Below are 12,197 nucleotides of genomic sequence, written 5' to 3' on the forward strand. Positions count from 1 at the left end.
ATCCTAGAACAGGGTCTGGCACACAGCACACAATTTAGCAAGCTGGTGAGAGAATGGATGGATGCCTGTCCCGGTACGTATCCCAGCAGAGGGGTGTCTCTTGATATTGTCATATGTATTCTGAAACGGTGTAACGGGGAGATGGGAGTGTCCTGCAGATTACATTTTTTTTTCTATCAGAACTCTTTGAAAATATCTTGTCCTGTATCTCACTGATTCAAAGAAACTGCAGTAATCCTAATATTTTATATTATGCTTTCTTTTCAGACAGGACCTTGTGTACGTTAGGCTGGCTGTGAATTTGTCACACTGTAGCACGATCTTGAACTCTTTTGGTCTCTGTAAAGTGCTGGGATTATAGGCCTGCACCACTATGCCTAGCTTCTAATTCTATATTCCCAGACATTCTGTTTGTAACATACACAGTTATGTATAAATATTTTCTTAAAACTTACCTTAAAATCTTACCTTTTGGTTAGAAAATATGGGTACTTATCAATGTCTTCCCCAAAAGTATAGCCATAAAATAATATTTATTTTTAATTTTAAAATTATATCTATGTACCTATTTAGTTACTGGATATGCAAGAGGTCAGAAGACCACTTGCAGGAGCTGGTTTTATCCTATCATATAGATTTTGGGGATTGAACTCAGTTCTTCAGGGTTAGTGGCAAGCACCTTCACCCACTGAGCCATCCTGCAGACTTATGTTTTGAGATTGAGGTCTTACTGTGTTGTCCAGGACAATGTTAAAATTATTGGGCTCAGACACAAAGAGAGACCTTGGAACACACAGCTATAAATGGGATGTCTCCATCCATCAACTCAGAGCTCAGGGAACCCCTGGGGAAGAGGAGGAAGAAAGAGTGTAGGAGCCAGAGGGGATGGAGGACACCAGGAGAACCAGGCCCTCTGAATCAACGGAGCAAAGCTTACAGGAACTCACAGAGACTGAAGCAGCAGGGTCTGTGCTTGGTCCTCCGTGTATAAATTACAGCTTCAGTTTAGTATTTTTATGGAACTCCTGTGTGTGTGAATGGGTGGGTCTCTGATTCTTCTTGTGCCTTCTCCTGGGGCTCTTTTCCTTTTTGTGTTTTGTCTTGTTCACCGATAGTTTTTTGTTTTATATTTTATTTTGTTGTTATTGCTTAGAAGTCTTTTCTAATGAGAGTCAGAAAGAAGGTGGATCTGGATGGGAGAAGAGGCGGTGTGTGTGTGGGGAGAACTGAGAGGAGTGGAGAGGGGGGAAACTGTATTCAGGATATTTTGAACGAAACATAAACTATTTTCAATTAAGGGGGGAAAAAGAAGATAAATAAATAAATAAATAAATAAATAAATAAATAAAGGCTCAATTGATCCTCCTGCCTCAGCTTTTTGTATTTAGGCATATAGGCAAGTGATAATGTCCCTAGATTTCGAACAGATTCGGATTTTTGCCCTAAGCATTGCTTCTAAGGCTCTGCACATGCTCAGTGCCTCCCACTGAGCCAGGTCACCAGCTAGACTTTTGAATATTCAAGGTAACAAAATTACTTCAAGGCAGTTTCAGTAGTTTTGGGAGTCCTCTCTGTCTTCGCTGCCTTTTCTTGGCATTTTTTATTTTTGCACTGTAGCCTGGCACGGTTGGTGTACAGAGCTTGTGAAGCAGGAGGAGGAGGATTGGGAGTCTGAAGACAGCCTAGGCTCCTGACTGGAATCTTTGAAAACACAACAGAATCTGTTCTTCCAGTGTTCTCTTTTCGCCAGTGTTGAAAGCATCCTTCAGCTCTGGTCTTTTGAGGTAGGGTCTCTTATAGAGCCCAGACTGACTTTGGGCTCTTTCAATCCTGCCTCAGCTGCCCAGTGAGTTGGAATTACAGGTGTGTGAGCTACCATGTTTGGTTTCTTTCCCAGATCAGGTTACTTTCTAGAATAATGATTAAGTAATGATTAAAGAATCTGTTCTGTGTAGGGCTTCACAACATACCTCCAAACCAGTTTCTCAGAGAAGTGTTTCAGGTAGTTGATGATACAGTTTATCAACTTTAGAGGAGAATTAGGGCATGATGGCACACAACCATAATCCTAGCACTTGGGAGTCAGAAGCATGATACGTGCTGGAAATTCTAAACTAGCTTGATCTAGAGAGTGAGTTCCAGGTCAGCCATGGTTACCCAGGGAGGGCAGAGGGAGGACAAGAGGATCAGTACGAATTAACAAGCTTTCAGTTGTGGTTCAGTTGGCACAGTGCTTGTCCAACATGTATGAAGCCCTAGTTTTGGTGCGCAACACCACATAAACTGGCATAGTTGGGCACAGCTGTAAGCTCCACATTTTTGGCACTCAGGAATTGGAGCCAAGAGGATCAGGAAATTCAAGACTATAATTGCTGATTTATCAAGCCTGAGGCTACCTAGCCAGGGCTGAATGAGTCCATCACTCCTCCCCCACATACAGAGATATACAGAGAGAGATAGACAGAAAGAAATAGACAGAGACAGAGACAGATAGACAGACAGACAGACAGACGAGAATCTGTAGAGGAAATAAAACACTTTTGTCATCCTGATAATATATCGAATGGTTAATGTAGACTTAGTGTTCATAGAATTCCAAATTAGTGTGCCTCCCTTAGATAAACCGTCAAAAACCTCAGAATATCCAAAGACTCTAAGAATGAAAGGAACTAAGAAGCAGAATGATACATAAATATTTTTAAGATAGTAAATTCTGGACAGTTGAGTTTTATCAACAGTAACTACAACATCCCAGTGTGAAAAGATAGCTCGATGCTCGGAATGCTTGCTGTGTGAGCTGAGGACCTGAGTTCCAGTCCTCAGCACCCTCAGAGAAAGTTGAGTGTTGCCGGGCAGTGGTGGCGCACACCTTTAATCCCAGCACTTGGGAGGCAGAGGCAGGCAGATTTCTGAGTTCGAGGCCAGCCTGGTCTACAGAGGGAGTTCCAGGACAGCCAGGGCTACACAGAGAAACCCTGTCTCGAAAAACCAGAAAGAAAAAAAGAAAAAAAAAAAAAGAGAGAGAAAGTTGAGTATGATGGCTTGTGGCTATAAATCTAGCACTGAGGTGGCGACAGAGACAGGCAGATTCTGGAGGCCCACTGACCAGAGTGTAACAGAAATGGTGAGCCCCAGGTTCTGTGTTAGACCCTGTCTCAAAAAGCAGAACAGAGAAGCCATCGAGGAAGATGCCCTGACATCAGCCTCTCTGCTCCGTACACCAGCATGGGCGAGAACACTCGAGTGTACTCACACATTTGCACACTTGCACATGCAGCACACATACATGCACAGAACACGATGGTACCTATATTTTCCATATAGTTATGTGTCTTTAATGTAATGAGTGAGCTGTTATTTGCAGGAGCAGGCTGAGTGAAAGGTGTGCCTTAGGAATTCCAAAACTTCTCGGAGGGAGGTTCTTCATGGTACAGGCAGAGGGTGTGCTGCTAGTATTCCCTGCAACTGCAATCCTCTGAATCTGGTGTCAGAAACCCCACTAAAGGCCCTAAAGGGAGGGCCTTTAGGAAGCCAGGCCAACTTTCCCCACTTTCTGCTGGTTTCTTGGTTGTTTTAAGCCAAGTGGGAGTAGCAGAGAATGCCTAGCTCTAGTAATAGGGAAAGAGAAACCACAGAAAGAGAAAACATCCTGTGATTTAAAGGTTTTTACTGGTCGGAATCCAAAAGATGTCAACATTTCCACCTGCCAAGAATGTAGTGGATAAGAGCAAGAAACCATAATTTTGATTACTATGGAAAGCAGTGTTCGAAGAGTTGTTTAGAAAACGTAGGCTTTTCATTGCCGAAACCCTCTGAAACTTTTCCGTTTCCTCTTCCTTCCTGTCTCCAGGTCAGTCTCACTGAGGTCTGACGGCGAAGAAAATCCAGAGTTGGAGGGGGAGGTCTTGTTCATGCTGGCGTCATGCAACCGCAAGTCCTTAGCGGACAGCAGCTCCTGGCAGACGTTCCAGGACCAGGTGTAGGTGGAAAAGGTGTTGTAAAAGGATTCATTGTTGCTTTCGATCCCAATCAGATCCCCCCGGATCTTCTTCCAGAGGTTTAGCATTTCTTTCCGGTGGTCAAGGGCGATTCCTAAGTGATAACTATCTGTGGCCCTCTTTACCTGCAGTGAGAGGGCAGATATTAACTTAGTGTAGTAGCTACCTTAACTATCTTTAATTTACAAACCATAATTATTGGTGGCCCCAGAGTTACAAAAGTGAAAGTCATTGAGACTCCATATGGGGTTGCGTGGGAGCTAGGAGTTGGTGATAATCATACTGTATCACCTGAAAGCTGGGTAGAGAGTGGCGCACACCTTTGATCCCAGAACTTGGGAGGCAGAGGCAGGTGGGTCTCTGAGTTCAAGGTTAGCCTGGTTCACATAGTGAGTTCTAGGACAACCAGAGTTACAGAGTAATGTAATTTTTATACAAAGTCTTACTCTATAGTTCCGACTGGTCTAGAACTTGGAGCGATCCTCCTGCTTCTGCCTTCTGAGTGCTGAGATAAACTATTCATAAAACTCATAAACCTACTAGAACAGAATGGACTAAGACAGGAAGCAGTGTGTGGCTAAGTTAGGGTACGTAGGTACCTGACACAGCCTAAGACAGAAAGAGAAGAAGACCTGAGAGAAGATGAGCTGAACAAATCCTTAAGGATTTTAAAGCTGAGGGTTGAGGGTGATGGTGGGAAGGATTCCCAGGAAGAAGAGGCCAGAAAAGCAAGTGCTTAAAGAAAATAAACATTCTGGACAGGGCGAGCATGGAGCATCTTGTTGCCGGAATGTCAGGGTTAACGTGAGGGAAAGAGAAGTGATGTTGGAGTAACTCTGAGTTAGCAGATTTGGTGTGGTGGAGGAGAGCCCATCACACAAAGCATGCTGTCTGTGGGAGCTGGGTTCTAAGCAGCAAGAGATAAATCCTTCAGCTATGCAGAGTAGAAAACTCTGCCAGTAGAGAACTGGAAGTCTCAGTAACTCGCGCTGCTCTCCAACTTGTAATCCTCCTGCTTCTGTCTCTGGGGTGCTGCTTGAAAGTGTTTACTGCATCCATCTTTCCTAGTCCCCAGAATTGGGGACTAATCCAAGGGGCCTTGTCTATGCTAGGCAAGAGTGCTACCACTGAACTATAACTTCAGCTCAAGCATGTATCTTTAAGCAGGACAACGGCATGTTTACATCTTCATGTTAGATCATTAGCTGAGGGGCAGGCAAATGGCTGGAGAGAAAAAGCTGCAGAACTGAGGACCACCAGACTGGAGGCTGATGACCAGGTAACTCTTAGGGAAGGGCTCAACTCAGTCAGAGAGAACAGGGAGAGTGCAGGGAACAGACTTGGAAAGCATCCTGGAATGAGTTGACTGAGTAAATGGTGATACCCCCTGAGATACAGCATCCTCAGGGTAGAGCCAGATTGATGGGGATGAGAGCAAGCATGGGGTGGGCTGAGCTCCATGTGTCATATTAGCATCTAGGGGGAAATGCTTATCAGGTGGTGAGTGAGAGAGGGCCAGTGTACAGGAAAGAGGTCCAGGCTGGGGCAAACTAGTTATCAGCATGTAAGTGGCTACTGCTAAACAAAGTCCGAAATTACCCATGTGCTCACCCTAGCTCACTTCACCTGACACAGAGATCCCTGCTGTTCTTCTCTGGCTGAGTTCGTGGGAGACTAAACAAATGATGTTTTCAAGCTGGTGCTGATGCTGACGCTGGAGGTCTCTGGGCACAGGCAGCCTCCTTGACTTGCATGCTTATGTGCTAACGAGTCACTGGCCGCTGCTTTTCACTCTTTACTCTGGCACGCCCCAGCACATTGCTACTGTCCACGTCCTCACACTTTCATAGAGTGGTAGCTGTGCTTTTCCCTCTGTGATGTCTCCTAATCTCATTACTCCTGGATACACATTTAGGGGTTGAGTATGGGGGGGGGGGTTGTTGAAAGCTGGGGGTAAGAAGCATTGGGAGCCTGATGACTGCTGTCCAAGAAAAGCGAAGAATCCTTGGACTACCACAGCTGAGGCTGATCTCTGGCACACACACGTACTCACACGCTTGTGTACACAGACTTTGGAGAGGCTCCACAATGCACACTTTTAACCCCAACTCTGCACTCCCTGGCTACTTTTGTAGCCCAGCCTCTTAACAACCCCATGGATAAGGACCAGGATGCACTTGCTCCATCCCACCCCCATTTCAGCATGTGATGCTAATCATGCTCTCCATGCTGCTGCTTCCATACGTTATTACAAAGGACACCTTCAATCCCTGCAGCTCTGGGTCGCCCCTCCCCCAACCCCCACTCCTTGAATCTCAGGTGATGCTATCTCCCATGAGTTCTGGGCATGCTTCAGCTAGCTCATCTTGTCTCACTGTAGAGTGAATATTTTTGTTTGATTTTAGAGGCAGAGTCTTCCCAGTAGAAAATACTTTTGACAGTGCAGCCTGGGCAAGGTGTTTGCCTGTGATCACTCACATGCTGTTTGAGAGCAGCCGCATCAGACACAGTCCAATGTTGCTTCTTCTTGAATAGGTGGTCAATGGCTAAGATGTCATCCGAATAGCCTGAGGCAGACTTGAGAGGTTTCACATTCGCGGCCTTTATGCACATAAAAAATTTAGTAATACATTTTAGTTTGAATTATATAACAAAGGCATAATTATGCATGGGTGTAAAATGTCACAGTGGAACCCATTACTTTGCATGCTAACTTTAGACATCAGTTATAAAAGGACATACTAATGGAGTGGTATTAGTAGGAAGTTGGGCATAATGGTGCTTGTAATGCCAGCTCTTGGGACTCTGCAGCAAGAAAAGGGACGTGAGTTCCAGGCCAGCCTGGGGCTATGGTGTGACACTGTTTCACAACACAAAACAGAATTTGTGTTCATAAGAGGATTTGTATATGATATCTATCTATCTATCTATCTATCTATCTATCTATCTATCTATCTATCTATCTTTTTTTTGTTTGTTTTTGTTTTTCTAGACAGGGTTTCTCTGTATAGCCCTGGCTGTCCTGGAACTCACTCTGTAGACCAGGCTGGCCTCGAACTCAGAAATCCGCCTGCCTGCCTCTGCCTCCCAAGTGCTGGGATTAAAGGTGTGCGCCATCACTACCCAGCTTGTGTATGATTTATAAGGCTGTCAACAAACTATCTGTCAGTTGTGCTGGAACAGCTAGCATGGTATATGTGCAAATAGGAATTTAGTAAACCCACTGAAATAGTAACAATAACGAAGTCTGCTTATAAGACAAACACTGACCAGACAGTTCATGTGCAGAGTGGATAAGGAGGGTGGAGAGGGGCCAGCTCCATCCTGACCCCAAGCTGCTGCAAACAACTAAAGAGGAAGGTGTGGGGAGCAGGTGTGGCGGCCAGCTAAAATGGCACCTAAGCTTATGAATGGCACCCGCCTAAGTTTATGAATGGCACCCACCTAAGTTTATGAATGGCACCTGCTGGGTTTTGTGAATGGTGCCTGACTTCCTCACACAACCCTGTCAGAGCCACATCTGCAGAACTACTGCGCAGACTCGCTGCCATGCAGAATCAGGCCATTTGACGTGTGCCAATGGTGTGTGTTCACGTGGCAGGCTCTGAGTGACCAGGCATGGGGATAAAAGGGAAAGTGGAACTGGGATCTGGGGCTTCCAGAGAGATATTGTAAAAAGGTTCCTGAGTAAACTGCGTTGGGAAGAATCTCGTGTCGTGTCGCTCCTTTCTGCGGGTCCGGAATGGGTAGCGACAGGAAGGTGCCCTCCACAGAAGTAACGTCTGTAACTTCCAGACTTCCCACAGGCAACAGCGTCTGTTCTTCCTGTTGCTGGGCTGCTGGACAATGCTAAAGGACATTGGGCACAGACACTGCTCGCTTTCTCTGGACATGCTTATGGCCTAATCTACTTGGCATTCATTCACTGTTAACACTCCAAGTGGCTGCTGGGAAGCCGGACTTCAGACTGACAGTGGCTGACCTGGTCTCCACTAAAGCTGTCTAGTATGAATTCTCTTAACTCTTCTCTCCATGTTGTGATTTCCCCATCCTTTAACCCATCATTTTCCTCTGATTCCCAAGGCCAAAAGTCTCCCCTGTATTCTTTATATAGTTTTCTGTGTGATGCTTTAAAAATTTGTTTTAATATTACATTGATTGATATTGTGTGCATATCTGTGTGCCTGTGTGTCTACATGACATTCATGCAGAGGCCAGAGGAATGATGTTAATTCTCTCTCTTCTGTCTGTCTGTCTGTCTGTCTGTCTGTTTGTTTTGAGACAGAATTTCTCTGTGTAGACCTGGCTGTCCGAAACTCACTTTGTAGATCAAGCTGGCCTCGAACTTACAGAAATCAGCCAGCCATTACCTCACAAGTGCTGGGATTAAGGGTGCATTCCAACACTGCCTGGAAAGTTGTCTTTGAACCTGTGAACTCTCTGCCTCAGTTTCTGGGTGGCAGTATTATTTTTTCTCTGTGTTATTTGAAAAGCTCAGCTGGGAGATTTCAAGTTAATGTTAACAGAATTGTTTTGGCTGAAAATGTATCAAGAAGGAAAAAGAAAAAGCAGAAGCAAGAAGAAGTCATTGATGGCATTGCTGCTAAGACAGATGAGTCAGTCTCTGATGAGAAACAATCTGGCATATAACGTGCACTCAGGAAATAAGTTGTATTGTAATTTTCTTTTATCTAAAGGGGATAGAGTATATCTCAGTGGTAAAGCATACTTAGCATATGGGTTCTATGCCCAATACAAAACCAAACAGGAACAAACAAGAGTAGTGCGTCTTCTATAAGCCAGGGTCTGCCTTGTGTGTTTATTTTTTGAGACAGGGTCTTATTGTATAGCCTAGTTGATCTGGAACTTACTGCATAGCTTAGGTTGGCCTTGAACTCATGGCAGTTCTCCTGCCTTACCTTTTTACTTCTGCAATTACAGGCGTGAAGTGCCATGCCAGGACACCAGGCTCTGTTCCAGGTAAATTTCAGTCCTGGTGCTCACACTGGAAGGCTTACAACAAACTGGGGGGTAAGGCCAGAACTTCTCAGACTATCTGGAAGCATGAGACTTTATATAGTAAAGTGTGTCCCAGCAAATTGACTAGAGGCATCTCATCAGTGATGTAGGGAGAGAAGACATAGCTGAGATCACAGGTAAGGCTTTAGTGGGAGACAGGATGATCCCTCCATCAGAGCATTCTCCACTGACATGGGCCTTCCATCCCACGGAGTCTGGCCAGCATGGAGCTGGTGGACAGAGTGGAAACTTCAGCTTCTGCTTGATGAGTTGCTGGGAGAGCAACACAAGTGGATGTGGACACTTTTAGTGTTTTGGTTTTTTTGTTTCTGCTTTGGCTTTTTTAAAGACAGGATGTTACTCTGTAGCTCAAACAGGCCTAAAACTCATCATGTAGCCCAGGCTAACCTTGAACTCTTTGCTATCTTTCTGCTTCAGCGTCCTCAGTGTTGGAATTGCAGGAATGAACCTCCATGTTTGGTTACCTGTTGTTCTTAGAGTTCTCGTCCCAACTCCAAACCTAGGTTTGTTATTTTCAGTAAATCAAACTATTTTGTTGAAATTGTTATACCTAAGTTCAAAGTCCTTGTTGGCCACAGAGCAAGTTTGAAGCCAGTCTGGGCTACGTGAGACCTTGTCTCTAAAATTCCTCATCCAAACCCAAGCAAACGCCTCAAAACAATAACTACAATCCCCCAAGATACTGCCCAATACTTGTAATGAAAACATGAGTTAGTTTTTTACAAGTAAAATAATTTACATTAGCTATAACAACAGGATAAAGCTCACCTGTGCTTTCCAATCTTTTTTATTGAAAAAATAGTCCTCAAAGAAAGACAGAGGCTCTTTTCTCCTTAGCATTTCTAATTTCTGTGTGTCTTTGAACGGTTTTCCCATCACCACACCATCCACATCAGGAAACAATGGAAACACGGGTATTTTTGAGTATGGGCTATCTGTACGGAGATTACACCCTACAAAAGATAAAAAACAAAAAGGACATTACAAATAATGTAAAAATTACAAACATCGACGAGCGTGCAGAGCCTCTCTTATCTGTTCTCCTTGTGGCCTGGTTCCTCTGCCCCAGGCTCATGCTCTCAGTCCACAGCCACCCACAGGCTTCACCCGTGTCTGAGGGCTCCGTCAGTGGGCTCTGCTTCCAAATGGCATTTGTGTGACAGAGAGCAGCTACTTAGCCCTGCTCTTGGTCCTGGTGTTCACTTCTGAAGTCAGTGTGTAACAGTGGAGAGGGAAAAGGGCTCTTACGTTTGAGCGCTTCAAGAAACTTATACAAATCCCTTTCTTTCATTATGGAGATCCTGGCAGAGTTGGCAAAGGCCGCGGTACTTGAGCGAGGGGGAGAGCAGATCTCTGTCTTCAAGCCCCTTCTCCCATACGAATTCCACAGTAGTTCTGAGTTGCTCTCCTGGAACTTTTTTCGGAAATAGCTTAAAAAGAGAATACAAGGAATTCAGAAATGGATATAAAGAACTAGCGGGACAAAAAGAAGAAAATTAAACTGCAGGTTAATAAATGTTGATTAAGTTTATCCTAAATCTATTTGAAAAGTTCTATTAGCATATGATGGTCATATATAATAATAGTTTTCATTATGACAACTTCATACATTAGATGTATTTTCATTATTCTCACTCCATTACCCTCTCCTGCTCTCTCTGGCTCCCCAGAACCCCTTTCTCCTCCCTCTTTATCCCTCGTCTATCATGTCTTCCCTCTTGTATATCTTCATTCCCTCCCTCCCTTCCTCCCTCCCTCCCTCCCTCCCTCCTCCCTCTTTCCCTCCTTCCCTTCCTCCTTCCCTCCCCATCTTCTTCCTTATTCTTTCTCTCTTCCCCCCTCCCACCATTCCTCATCCTTACCTTCCTCCCCTCTCTTTCTTTCAGGCTTGAGAACTCAGTGTGTATTGTTATGGTTGCTTACCTGGGTCCTGGCTAGGGGTTATTTCCAAGAGCGTGGGATCTTTACTAGTGGCTATATGGCTATACTACTGAAGAAAATGTCCTAGACTGTAATAATACTTTGTGTTGGATTTGAAAATGGAATTCTTTTTTTTTTCCCTTTTTTGAGACAGGGTCTCACTTTGTAGCCTAGGCTGTCTTAGAACTCATGGTGTCCCTTCTGCATCAAACTCTGGACTGTTGGGATCACAGCACGAGCTACCATGCCTGCCTAGAAAGTTATGCTCATTTGTATCCTTTGAAGGTTTTGTTTGCTCTGGGATCAAATGCTGGCCTTTGTGCTTGTTAGGGAGGCATTCTGCCACTCAGCTACGTAGCCAGACTTATTGTCCCTTTTTAATGTTTGTTTGGGGAAGCTTATGACCAACTTTTCCAGTGTGGAGGACTGGCCTTGTGAATGGCAGCCAGCCAAGCTCTCTCTGAGCCCCAGCCCCAGCTCTGACTTTCTCTTGTTAAACTAATTCCTTTATAATTTACATAATGACTATTTTGATCTCTTTTTATAATTGTTGACATTGTTACATTTATTAATTTATTTTAATGTATGTATGTATGTGTCTCTCTCTCTCTCTCTCTCTCTCTCTCTGTGTGTGTGAGTGCGTGAGTGCGTGAATGTGTGCACATATGCACTAGTACACTGTGTATGCTGGTCAGAGGACAATTTGAAGAAGTTAACTTCTTTCACCATGTGGGTCCCCGGGATTGAATCCAGTTATCAGGCTTGGTGGCATGTATTCCTTCAGTGGCTGTCTCAGAAAGCTCTTCTCTCTGTTTAACTTCTGAAGGACAGCTTTTCTAGGGATAGAATTTCTGGTTGGTGAGTATTCCCTTTCAACAAATCATTCCATTCTCTCTTGGCTTGTAAAATTTCTGGAGAGAAATCTGCTGGTACTGTAATAGGGATTTCTTATTATATAACTTGATTTTTTTTTTAAACTTAGGGTTCTTTATATTTTATTTACATTTCAGATGCCATCCCCTTTCCCCATTTCCCCTCCCTAGAAAACCCCATCCCATGTTCCCTTTTCCTTTTTGCGCTTATACAATTTTTAAAAATGTTAATCAAAGGCTTTATAAGTTTGGTAATGCTCAATCAGAAGTGTAACCCAGCCGGGCGGTGGTGGTGCACACCTTTAATCCCAGCACTTGGGAGGCAGAGGCAGGCGGATTTCTGAGTTTGAGGCCAGCCAGGTCTACA

General features: G+C 44.3%; 1 protein-coding gene across 1 annotated transcript in view; it reads right to left on the bottom strand.

Annotated features, from left to right (window-relative positions):
• Positions 1–3,652: 3,652 nt before the first annotated feature.
• Positions 3,653–12,197, bottom strand: part of Efcab3 (EF-hand calcium binding domain 3) — a 428,239-nt gene continuing 419,694 nt past the window's right edge. The window contains 4 exon segments of the mRNA XM_076935627.1: positions 3,653–4,123; positions 6,477–6,599; positions 9,807–9,991; positions 10,287–10,468. Of these exon segments, the coding sequence (XP_076791742.1) occupies positions 3,797–4,123; positions 6,477–6,599; positions 9,807–9,991; positions 10,287–10,468 (817 nt within the window). The 3' untranslated portion in view covers positions 3,653–3,796.

This window comes from Arvicanthis niloticus, chromosome 6, assembly GCF_011762505.2.
Source record: "Arvicanthis niloticus isolate mArvNil1 chromosome 6, mArvNil1.pat.X, whole genome shotgun sequence".
Taxonomy (NCBI): Eukaryota; Metazoa; Chordata; class Mammalia; order Rodentia; family Muridae; genus Arvicanthis; species Arvicanthis niloticus.